At 50.7% G+C, this 12,308-nt stretch overlaps 1 protein-coding gene across 1 annotated transcript in view; it reads left to right on the top strand.

Annotated features, from left to right (window-relative positions):
• Window positions 1–12,308, top strand: part of FANCA (FA complementation group A) — a 63,897-nt gene that overhangs the window by 50,448 nt on the left and 1,141 nt on the right. Inside the window, exons 33-45 of the mRNA XM_060253868.1 lie at window positions 180–308; window positions 668–758; window positions 1,254–1,423; window positions 2,048–2,153; window positions 2,705–2,764; window positions 4,434–4,538; window positions 5,168–5,280; window positions 7,064–7,202; window positions 7,443–7,505; window positions 8,165–8,270; window positions 8,369–8,444; window positions 10,879–11,035; window positions 11,133–11,225. Coding sequence (XP_060109851.1) covers window positions 180–308; window positions 668–758; window positions 1,254–1,423; window positions 2,048–2,153; window positions 2,705–2,764; window positions 4,434–4,538; window positions 5,168–5,280; window positions 7,064–7,202; window positions 7,443–7,505; window positions 8,165–8,270; window positions 8,369–8,444; window positions 10,879–11,035; window positions 11,133–11,225 — 1,408 coding nt within the window. The remainder of the gene's footprint in view (window positions 1–179; window positions 309–667; window positions 759–1,253; window positions 1,424–2,047; window positions 2,154–2,704; window positions 2,765–4,433; window positions 4,539–5,167; window positions 5,281–7,063; window positions 7,203–7,442; window positions 7,506–8,164; window positions 8,271–8,368; window positions 8,445–10,878; window positions 11,036–11,132; window positions 11,226–12,308) is intronic.

Below are 12,308 nucleotides of genomic sequence, written 5' to 3'. Positions count from 1 at the left end.
GGCAAATAGATTGCTGCCCAAGAAATCCTGGGATTTCCCTCTTTCTTTGTCTCCAACACCCTGATACCCAAAAGCGTCTGAGTCCAGCCTTACTAATGGGGCTGTGAACAGATTCCCCAGCATCATTTGTGTTCTGTTGGATTGCTGTGGCAACATTCCAGGCTGTTCTGCATTTGCAGGCAGGAGTTCCATTACTGGGCTTTGTATCAGCACTATCTCCCGGCCTCTGCTGCTTCGGGAGGCTGCGAGGGGGACCTGCGAGAGATGTGCTCTGTCCTGATTGGCTCCGTCCTGGATTTCTGCCAAAGGTAGGTGGCTTCTTAGGTAGCTCCCCTTGCACAAAGTACCTGGTCAGGTTACTTCTTGAGCTGTCTCTTTTGCAGGCAGCGCACTAGATCCTGCCACCGACTACATTCTAGCTTGTTTCCTCAATCAGTGTTCAGGTGTTCTACATCCCCAAATTGAGTTTGTCAAAGTTAAATTGTTACATTATAGTGAAGATACACTACTAATCAGATGTGATAGAAATGCTGGAACCAGCTGCAATGAGCGCATTCAGGACACCAATATATGAATGGTGCAAACACCGCTGATTCCTCTGATGCATTCAGAGATATCAGGGACTTCCCTAGAGAGTCCCGTGATCCGTAATTGTATCTAATTCCAGGTCTGAGTTGTCCAACTGCAGCCACTCAGAGAAGCCGAAACGCTCCATTCCCCGCTTGAGAGGAAACCCTGAGATCCACTGCCGATTGCAGGTGCTGCAGCCCTTGACTTGCTGCTCCTCCTCCTTCAAGCACTTGCCCCTTTCACTGTTTGTTTCCTTCCAGTGCCCAGGATGAAGGGCCAAGGGTGAAGCTGCCTTCCAAGCCGGGTCTGTTAGCCGCCCCGTGCACGGTGCCTGCTGGAGGCTGCCCCAGAGCTATGTTGATAATTGAGCATGCACATGAATCGTCACACGTGCGGTAGCGTGGCGGCCAGGGCTGGTATGCCAGCAGCTCTGATAAGGCAGTGAAACGGGTGCCTGGTCTTAGCACTGGGAGGGGAAAGTTTGGAGGGCTGATGAGAGACGCCAGCTGTTGAGGCACAGAACTGGAAAGGAACAGGGTTGCTGACCAGTTGGGGGGCTGAGTTGAACTATGGACAGTTACTACGCAGAAGCCCCTGGGTGAGGGTCGTACGGCAGCCTTTTGCTAGGAGCTTCCTTCTCATCTCTGTCAGTTGTGCTGCAGCTGCTGTTGTCCCCCTTGCAGGAGATGCTGCTGGAGGTGGAGCTGGAGCGCAGGAGAGCCCCGTCCGGCGGCCACGGGGATGACAGGCACTTCCTCTTCAGGACGCTGCAGGAGCGGCTGAAAGCTCTGGGGCCCGATTCTGCCGAGAGTGGGAGGCTGCTCCGGCAGCAGGAGCTGATCCTCCAAAGGAGGTAAAGGGGCAGCAGGACTGGGCCTGGGCAAAGTGATAAAGCAGCTCTTAAAAACATGGCTGTCTAGAGCAGGGGGAGCCAAACTGCAGCTCGTGAGCCACATGTGGTTCTTTCACGTGTGGTTTGCCCTCGGCTGGGAGGGCGGGATATAAATAAAAATTATTATTATTATTATTATTTCACACATTTTTTGCGGCTCTGGAAGCCCCCATCATCCTGCCAGCTGAGAGAAGGCATTGGTAAATCACTTTTCCAAGCCAAGCCAGCTGGCGGCTTGGAGAATGCATTTAAAGTTGCTTTCTTTACACCTCTCTCCTCCATCTATTTGCTTCTCTCCCTCCCTGTCTTTTGGCTCTCAAACATCTGATATTCATGCCTTGTGGCTGACGTTTATGTGGCTCTTATGTTAAGCAGGATAGGCCACCCTTGGTCTAGAGAGAGGGGCCAAGGGGGACTGAAAGAGCTGCTTTTGCTAGGAGAAGGCAGGATGTGACCTCTCTCCTGCCAGTGCAGCAGCTCATGTGCCCTTTGGCAGTCTGCCTGCACAAAACCCAGCTCACTCTTAATGAAAGCGAGGGCGTTTTTGTTTTTTGTTCTGGTCACTGAGTTTGTTTTTTCCCTTAGGATTCTTTTGGGTCTCCCTCCGTCACTCCTCATCACAACCCAGCAGAAAGGGAAAGAGATCGCCCTGGACTGTGAGGACTTCTTCGGTTTTGTAAACACAGAACTGGTACGTTCTGGGCTCAGGCGGACATCAGTGCTTCTGGCTGCTGATTTAGGCTACCAATTTTGCCATCTAGGAGTGGCATCAAATTCTTTTCGATGCCTTTTAGGGCTCACAACCAGTTCTTTTCTTTTTCACCAGCAAGATTGATCTTTGATGAATGACCAGAATCTGTTGCATGGCTAGCTGTGTGCATCAGTTGGGTTGGCACAGAGGCGGTGGCAGTGGGTCTGTGGTACTGTGCCATCCACGCTTAACCCAGGGAAGCAGATCAAGTGGAGAGAGAGAAATTGAAATTGTTAGTTTATGTCTTATTTAAAAATGCTGGTCTTTTGAAGGGGAGGGGGGGCACCTCTGCCTGCTGGGATGACCATCTGACTTGGGAGTGGGAGGAGCCCCGGACAGATGGAAGAGAAGCTCCGTCTTGTGGTGGGCAAGGGGGAGGCAGTTGGGCGCAGTGGGCGTGGCTACATGGAAACACTGGTGGGAGTTCGTGTTCTGGATTACTTGGAAATGCTTCCCTCATCCTCTGAATTCCCTTCTCAATGCTGTTACAGAAGAACGTCTGCAGCAGAGGCTACGCGCTCTCCTACGATATCACAGCTCACTTCTTCAGGGTAACTCCTTACCTATCCAGTGTTTGGTGCAGCGGTTAAGTACGCAGATTCTTATCTGGGGGAATGCCCCTGCTGATGTGACCTTGGGTCAGTCACAAGTTCTCACAGAGCTGTTCTGCTCAAGAGCAGTTTCTGTCAGAGCTCTCTCAGCCCCACCTACCTCACAGGATGTCTGTTGTGGGGAGGGGAAGAGAAAGGAGATTTGTAAGCCGCTCTGAAACTCTTTGGCTAGTGAAGGGCAGGGCATAAATCCAGTCTCCTCTCCTTCCTTTTTCTTCTGTTTGTCTCCTATCATGGAAACTGCAGACCTAGAGTTAGACAGACAAAGTACCTGAGAGGACGTGTGTGTGTGTGTGGGGGGGGGGTTGTCACTTAATTTTCTCCTTTTTCTCCATTCCTTGCATTTCCTTTTCCCCTCATCCTGGCAGCCTCCATGTTTTCTTTCCTTTCCCTGCTTTCTTCTCTCCTTCCCACTCAACAACCATCCTTCCTTTTATCTCTCTCTCCCCCACTCAGTCTTCAGCTTTTTTAGTTCCTCTATCAATACCCCACCTTCCTCCCCAAGGGGGACCCAAAGCAGTTGACATGATTATCTTTTCCTCCACTTTATCCTCCCAACAACAACCCTGTGATGTGGGCTAGGCTGAGAGAGAGTGTCTGGCCCAAGTCACCCAACAGGCTTTCCTGGCAGAGTGGGGATTCGAACCTGGATCGCCCAGATCTAGGCTGACACGGGCTCTTGGCTTTCCCTCCTGCCTTCCCCTGGCAGCTGCTTCTTGAGAAAGGTCCGGCCAAGCTGTAGACTTGCACAGGAGCGATTCACTCAGATTAGTTGTGCGGTGGCCACTGCCAGGCTCAGCCAAGTCACCCAAGTTGTGCGGAGGCTGCCTCTGTGCTCAGAGGAGTTGTGGCTTATCAAGCCACGTGGTAGCCCCTGCCACGCCTCAGTGAGTTGCATGGTAGCAGGTTGCTTGGTGGTTACTGCTGGGACTGGCCCAAATGAGTTCTCCTTTTGGGGAACAAGGGAGGAGAGAGCAAGGGTATATTGGGAGGCCAAATAACTCTAGGAAGCCCCCCCCCATCTTTTACTGACAGAAACCAAGGTTTGAAAGCTGACAACACTGTTTTGGTCTCCTAGCAACCTCCCTACAGTGGCAATTGAGAGAGCATTGCTTTCTTAAAGCTACAGGAGCTGCTTCTGTTTTGATGGGTTAACCCAAGGTATTTTAAAGATATCAAGTTTTTCTGCAAACCTGGGGCTTTTTTTCAGCTTTGCAGAAAGATCCGTCTTGTCTGCTCATGGCTCCAGTCTCTGGATTTAAGTATCCACAGATTTGGCCACGTTGAGAACTAGATATGATGATGATGAGAGTCACTCACTCTGTGTGTGTTTGTGTGTTTGATTTACTTGGTGGCTGATGCAAGTTTAATACACCTAAGACTGAAAGAAAGAAGGGCAGGAGGGAGGAGTTCTGGCTGGGACTTCTTGGACGCTGTGTTGGGATCTGGAGGATCTGTGCAGAAGCTCTGCCCTGCTCTAGGCACTTTGCCCTGATAGGTGCCATCGTCTGATAGCTTGAGTCTCAGCTACCAAGTTTGCCAAGCAGGACCCCCTGGCAGCCCCCATGCAGGGAGTGGGTGGCATCGATGGGACCTTTCTGTGCTTCAGGGCCTGCTGAGCGCCAGTTTGGAGTGCAACAGATCTGCCCAGGAGGTGACTGCTGTTCTTGTGTCATGTCAGGCAAGATGCCCTGTACTCCTTTGTTCTGCTGCGGTAAGAGCCCTCTCCTTGTGGTTTTCTGTCCTGCTCCTTGGAAGATTTCTCTGAAGTCTTGCACTGCAATAATGTGCAATCAGTGACTATTAGCCAAAGCTTATCGTTGGAACTCTGTCTGGGGCAGTGATGCTCTGTCTTCTTGGTACCTGGGGGGCCACAGTGGGAGGGCTTCTAGTGTCCTGGACCCACTGGTGGCACCTGGGCTTTTTGGCCCCTGTGTGACACAGAATGTTGGACTGGATGGGCCACTGGCCTGATCCAACAGGGCTTCTCTTATATTCTTTTGTCTGGGGCAGAGATGTTCTGTATTCTTGGTGCTTGGAGAGGGGCACAGTGGGAGGGCTTCTGGTGTCCTGGCCCCACTGATGGACCTCCTGATGGTACCTGGGGTTTTTGGCCACTGTGTGACACAGAGTGTTGGACTGGATGGGCCACTGGCCTGATCCAACAGGGCTCCTGTTATATTCTTAAGCTCCCTGCATGGTCTGGGGGCTCCTCTTGCTGCCGGAGCTGATGGGCCCCTGAGGCAGGAGGCTGTTGGCTTCCCTCGTCTTTAAGATTGGGAGTGGGGGCTAAGTCTGATCTGTCTCTGTGGCTAATAGTCCTGTTTGCCTGGCTCCCTGCAGCGATGGTGGTGCAAACTGGAGCCTGTGCTTTGCTGTGAGTGGCAGAGACTCTTCACGGTGCCCCTGGCGCAGGGACTGCAGAGGCTCAAGGAGCTGCAGCGCTCCGTCAACAGGTCAGTCTCTGGAAAGGCACATCTCCACCTTCAGCCACTGCGTGGAATAGTTTTAGTGTTTGGGTCTGTGACGAGCTGGCCACCTTGGCTTTCTGCTGCTCTTTGCTGCTTCTCATTCTCCCCTTCTGCAATGTGGCTTCGCTTGCTCTGCGCTACAAACACCCACCATCTCTGTTGTCGCTTTGTAACACTCAAGCCCCACGAACCAGCTGGTGACTCTGTGAGGTGGTCTCCCCGACAGCATCACTCTGCCCCTCTGCAGGGGCTGTCCTGAAATGGAGCAAAAATCAGTAACACCCAGACCTGTGGATTCTCTGCTGAGGCTTCCGCTCAGGAAGGCCTCCACTCTCCCGGCTTTTTGCAAACTGAAGAAAAGGGGGCCGCGCTAAGGCAAGACGAAGAAGAGGAGACAAATTGGTGCAGAGGGAAACAGATTCTTTAATAGTTATGCAACCGTTACACATTGTGACTGCAGCTTTCTCAGGGGGAATCTAATGAAATAATAAATAGAATGCATTCGATGGATAATTCTAAAAATTGATAAAATACAGGACATTTTCAAAGAGCATGTACAGAATGCAATTCCTAACAAGTTGTTATGAAGAAGTTGTTATTATGAAAACCAAAGCAACATTAACATCTACTACATAAGCGTATGGTAGAACATTTATTGGAATACAGTCACAAACCCTCAGACTTCTTGTTTTGGGTTACATTTAGATCAGATAGACGGGATGAAAGAATTCTGTTGAGGAAAGAAGCCGAATGGATTTTGAAAGCCCTGCAGCACCTTGTTGGGTTAAATGAGAACACCTCCAGGCAGACACGTGTTTTAGATAAGGGGCAGAACACATTTGGACACTCAGTTTGTTCCAGTGGAAGTTTGGGGACAGAACTAAAAAGATTTGGAAAGATCAGTATCATTTTTTATTGTCCAAATTAACAAACTATATAAACTGAATTCTTTATAAATATGTAATATGTAGTAAACGTTAATGTTGCTTTGCTTTTTTTACCAAAAACTATGAATTGAACTCTGTACATGTTCTATGAGATTGTCCTGTATCCTATCAGTTTTTAAAGTTATGTATCATGTTCTGTTTTTAATTATTTCATTAAATTCTCCGATGAAACACAGATAAGACACACAGGGGTTGTATAACGATTATAGATTCTATTTCCCTCTGCACCGATTTATTTAATCTTTCTGCAAACTGTGCAAAGCAGAATTATTCAAGAGGGCTTTTTTGTACAGCTAACAGGACTGTACTAAATAATAAAATTGTAACAGGACAGTGGCCTGTATCACTACCCTGTTGCTTTGAGTGTGTCCGTCCAGTTGTGTAGTTGCTGCACTATATGATGTGTTATGTCTAAATGCTTCTGTTTTATTTTGGCTGTTTTAGACATCTGTTTGTTCTGATGTTTCTGTCGTCTGAACTTTGTTGCACTGTTCATTGGGTACCCCATTCTGTTGACTGGATTTTACACTATGTAGTCTGCTTTGAGTGATAAATAGTGTTAAGAACAAAGACCAGGCTTCAGCGCTGTGGGGCCTTCCTTGCCCACATGAAAACTGCCTTCCCTTGAGTTCAGTCCATCAAGGCCAGTCTTCTCTGCTCTGACTGGCGGTGGCTGTCCAGGGTTGCCGTGCAGACTTTCACAGCACTGACTTCCTGAGCCTTTAATCTGGAGGCCCTGTGAACTGGGACTGAAGCTGAAAAGCAGAGGCTCTGCTGCTGGGTCCCAGCCTCACCCGCTCACCTGTGGCTGTCACTTCTAGCTTCCTTTCATCAGAAGCATCTTCTCTGGCCTCTGATGTCCCCTGGATTTCTGCTGCCTTCCTCCATTTTGCCATTCAGCAGCAAACAGAGTGTGAAAAAGCAGATGCACTGAAGCGACTGGGGCCTGGATCAGCGCAAGTAAGGGGTGCAACTTGGCAGTTCCCTGATTTGTGCCTTTGTGGCTGGGGGTGTGTGCTGGCGGGGAGGGAGGTGTTGCTAGTGCCGAGATGAAGGGCAAGAGCCAGGCAGAGATGTGGACCTGGAGGAGACAGGCTGACTTCTGCTGTTGAGGCAGAAGTTCAATGGTGCCTGCAATGATGAGTTTCAGGCCAGTGGATGTTTATGTATCAACATTAATGTTCCTCTTGCCACTGGCAGATCCTGGTGTGCCTCCTCTTCTTTTCAGTCGTGGATTTCATCTCGGCAAGGCTGGCCCCACAGGTGAGTCTGGGCCTTAGAAGAAGGGGGTGGGGTGGGGGGGGGAGATGGGGAACTGCCCGAGCAGGCTGCTCGATTCATTTGCATGAGAGATCACGGGACAGACTGAATCTTGCTCCTCCCTGATATATGATATGATCACCATCTTCAAGTCCTTGAAGGGCTGTCCTATAGAGAATGGTGCGGAATTGTTTTCTGTGGCCCTGGAAGGTAGGACCAGAACCAATGGGTTGAAATTAAATCAGCAGTTTCCGGCTCAACATTAGGAAAAACTTGCTGACGGTTAGAGCGGTTCCTCAGTGGAACAGGCTTCCTCCTTGGGAGGTGGTGGGCTCTCCTTCCTTGGAGGTTTTTAAACAGAGGCTAGGTGACCATCTGACAGCAATGCGGATCCTGTGAATTTAGGGGGGGTGTTTGTGAGTTTCCTGCATTGACCCTGGAGGTCCCTTCCAAATCTATGATTCTGTGATCCTGAAAGGAGATCTTCCAGGGCAGGAACCTCCCATGTGGTCGGAGGGGGTTGAACGGAGGCTGAATGGCAGAGGCTTGCCCAAAGCAGCAGAGGGATGGCATTCACGCCTGCTCCGCCCGGCCTGGAAGTGATTGTTCTAGCGGCCTCCAGCCATTCAGAGGGATGTCGGTGTTTCTTTTGTAACTTGTAGGAAGGAATGGATGCGCCCAGAACCTTGGACTGGAGCTCTCAGATAGCCCGGCTGCTGGAGGAACGAGGCTCGGGCTGGCTGGCGCTCTTCCTCTCAGGAGAGACGGGTAAGAGGCATCCCCCTCTAGGAATCTGGGTGCTCAGTGCAAAACTCAGAGCTCAGCTGCACTCACTTTCTGTCCCTTTCTCTCCCCCAATGCTGCAGAGCACAGCCTCGATCCAGTCCTGCACAGTGCTGTGTCAGATCAACACCGGAAGCAGCTGCCAGTCGCCTTCTATAGGTACATTTCACAATTTCTTCTTTTTGTTCAGTGCACTGCCAGTCCTTTCGGAAATCAAGGAAGGTGGTGAGTCAGGCATCAAATGCTGGCCTGGCTACTAGAAGTCATGACCTTGAACGCCTGAAGCTGCCTCAGACCGAATCAGACCACTGGTCCGTTAAAGGCAGTGCAGCCTACTCAGACTGACAGTGATGATGATGATATTGGATTTATATCCCACCCTGTACTCTGAATCTCAGAGTGGTCACAATTTCCTTTACTTTCCCCCCCACACACACAACAGACACCCTGTGAGGTGGGTGGGGCTGAGAGAGCTCTCCCAGCAGCTGCCCTTTCAAGGACAACTCCTGCAATAGCTGTGGCTGACCCAAGGCCATTCCAGCAGCTACAAGTGGAGGAGAACATAAGAGAAACCCTGTTGGATCAGGCCAGTGGCCCACCCAGTCCAACACTCTGTGTCACATAAGAACATAAGAGAAGCCCTGTTGGATCAGGCCAATGGCCCCTCCAGTCCAACACTCTGTGTCACAGAAGAACATAAGAGAAGCCATGTTGGATCAGGCCAATGGCCCCTCCAGTCCAACACTCTGTGTCACAGAAGAACATAAGAGAAGCCATGTTGGATCAGGCCAATGGCCCCTCTAGTCCAACACTCTGTGTCACAGAAGAACATAACCCTGTTGGATCAGGCCAGTGGCCCATCCAGTCCAACACTCTGTGTCACATAAGAACATAAGAGAAGCCCTGTTGGATCAGGCCAATGGCCCCTCTAGTCCAACACTCTGTGTCGCATTAGAACATAAGAGAAGCCATGTTGGATCAGGCCAGTGGCCCATCCAGTCCAACACTCTGTGTCACAGAACATAAGAGAAGCCATGTGGGGTCAGGCCAATGGCCCCTCCAGTCCAACACTCTGTGTCAAATAAGAACATAAGAGAAGCCCTGTTGGATCAGGCCAGTGGCCCATCCAGTCCAACACTCTGTGTCACAGAAGAACATAAGAGAAGCCCTGTTGGATCAGGCCAGTGGCCCATCCAGTCCAACACTCTGTGTCACAGAAGAACATAAGAGAAGCCCTGTTAGATCAGGCCAATGGCCCATCCAGTCCAACACTCTGTGTCACACAGGGGCCAATATATGTGTGTATATGTGTGTGCATATACACATACACATATACATACATACATACATACGTTTATTTATATATATATACACACACACACACTGTGGCTAATAGCCACTGATGGACCTCTGCTCCATATTTTTATCCAATCCCCTCTTAAAGCTGGCTATGCTTGTAGCCGCCGCAACCTCCTGTGGCAGTGAATTCCACGTTAATCACCCTTTGGGTGAAGGACTTCGTTCTATCCGTTTTAACCTGACTGCTCAGCAATTTCATCGAATGCCCACAGGTTCTCGTATTGTGAGAAAGGGAGAAAAGGACTTCTTTCTCTACTTTCTCCATCCCGTGCATAATCTTGTAAAGGAGTGGGGAATCAAACCTGTTTCTCCCAGATAAGATTCCGCACACTTCACCACTACACCAAGTGGCTTTCCAGGGTTCCAGAATGAGGTCTTTCACACCACCTGCAACCTGATCCTTTTTTCTTTTCTTTTTTTTAATTGGAGATGCTAGGGCTTGAACCTAGGACCTTCTGCATGCTATACAGGTGCTCTACTGCTGAGCAGCCCCACACCTTCTCACCCTTCCCCCAATTAAGTTCTGCTTTCCTTGCCCCTTGTCACCCTAAACCAGTCTCAAAAGCTGCATCAGAAGACCAGAATTCGTCTCCAGAGTCAGGCAAGCAGTCTCTCAGCAGCCTCTCTTCCACCAGTAGTCAGAGAAAGACCATGTGAGAACTCACAGCTGTGGCTCAACTTAATTCTCCCTGTCCTCCTGCCTCCCTAAACACCTGGAGATGACCCTTGGTTAGCAGTTTGGTGTTGTGGTTAAGAGCAGAGGACTCTGATCTGGAGAACTGGGGTTGATTTCCCCCCCTTCTCCCCATGCAGCTGCTGGGTGACCTTGAGTTAATCACAGTTCTCCAAGTGCTGTTCTCTCCGGAGCAGTTCTCAGTCAGAGCTCTCTCAGCCCCACCTATGCCACAGGGTATTTGTTGTGGGGAGAGAAAGGGAAGGTGATTGTAAGCAGCTCTGAGAGTCTTGAGTGAAGGGCAGGATATAAATCCAATCTCTTCTCCTTAATTACTATCCTCTTGGTGGGTATTTGTCTTTCTTTAAAAAAAAAAATTAAACCCACCATTTGTGCTTAATTTACCCCTGTGGGTTTCTGGAGCAGTGAGGTTTGCAAAGAAGCCCTTCTGTTCCTTTCTTTGAAACATGTCAGCCTCCTCCATTGTCCTGAATGCGGGAGACAGCTTGACTCCCTGGTGCTCTCCTCATTAAATTTTGCATCTTGCGTTTTCCTCTCCAGCCTCCTCTTCACCTTGCACCCTGAACGACTTCTCCGAGAGCAGCTGTTCCTGTCTGTGGCTGTCGACATGTACCTGCAGTTGCTGCGGCTCTTTATGGAAGGCACAGCGGTGGTGGAGGCGGACCAGGCAGAGTGTCCTGTGCACGGCCAGGAGCCCGTGAGTGAGCCGTTTCTTTTCTTCTTATGCGGCTCTGAATTCTGGGTCCCCCGCCTGTCAGTTTGCCCACGGGCCCTGACCCCTTTGTCTTCCTCAGGAGGATCCTTTAGCAGTGATCCACGCTGCACGGCGGTTCCTGGTTCAGGCCATCCCGCAGTGTCCACCTGGGAGCTTCTCCCACCTCCACCAGGTGCGTGATGATATCACTGCTTAGTCAGGCCGCCAGCTCAAAACCTCTGGCACGATGGGAAGGTGGGGCTTGGGGGATGGTGCCCCATACAGATGCAGCAGGAGGGGCGCGGAGTGCGTCATGACCCTCTGCCAACCATTCAACCGCCATTTTATGGGATCGGAGCAGGTGCCGTTTCCCCTGTTCAGCATCTACTTAGAGAGAAGGAAACACTCAAGCGTGCAAATCTAGAGGAGGAAGCTCCTCCCTCTGATGCAAACACAAACAGTGAGGCGCACACACAAGAAGAAGATGAAGATGCTGGATTTATACCCCGCCTTATACTCTGAATCTCAGAGTGGCTTAGAATCTCCTTTATCTTTTCCCCCCACAGCAGACACCCTGTGAGGCAGGTGGGGCCAAGAGAGCTCTCCCAGAAGTTGCCCTTTCAAGGATAACTCTGCCAGAGCTCTGGCTGACCCAAAGCCATTCCAGCAGCTGCAAGTGGAGGAGTGGGGAATCAAACCTGGTTCTCCCAGATAAGAGAGCTCTGGCTGACCCAAGGCCATTCCAGCAGCTGCAAGTGGAGGACTGGGGAATCAAACCCGGTTCTCCCAGGTAAGAGAGCTGTGGCTGAACCAAGGCCATTCCAGCAGCTGCAAGTGAAGGAGTGGGAAATCCAACCTGGTTCTCCCAGATAAGAGCGCTGTGGCTGAACCAAGGCCATGCCAGCAGGTGCAAGTGGAGGAGTGGGGAAGCTAACCCTGTTCTCTCAGATAAGAGAGCTATGGCTGACCCAAGGCCACTCCAGCAGGTGCAAGTGGAGGAGTGGGGAATCCAACCCGGTTCTCCCAGATAAGAGAGCTCTGGCTGACCCAAGGCCATTCCAGCAGGTGCAAGTGGAGGAGTGGGGAATCAAACCCGGTTCTCCCAGATAAGAGTCTGCACACCTAACCACTACACCAGACTGTCTCTCAAGAGGGGAGTGGCTCATACCAGGAGAGCACTGCTTCCTGCAGAGGTGCCCTTCCCTTCTGCCTGGGATGCCAGTGACTGAACATGGGCCCCTGCATGTCTGCCTCCCACTCCCAGTTGACCCTTCCT

Source organism: Heteronotia binoei, chromosome 14 (assembly GCF_032191835.1).
Source record: "Heteronotia binoei isolate CCM8104 ecotype False Entrance Well chromosome 14, APGP_CSIRO_Hbin_v1, whole genome shotgun sequence".
Classification (NCBI taxonomy): Eukaryota; Metazoa; Chordata; class Lepidosauria; order Squamata; family Gekkonidae; genus Heteronotia; species Heteronotia binoei.
Note: the sequence above shows the minus strand (reverse complement) of the source record. Positions and strands in the feature narration are given on the sequence as shown.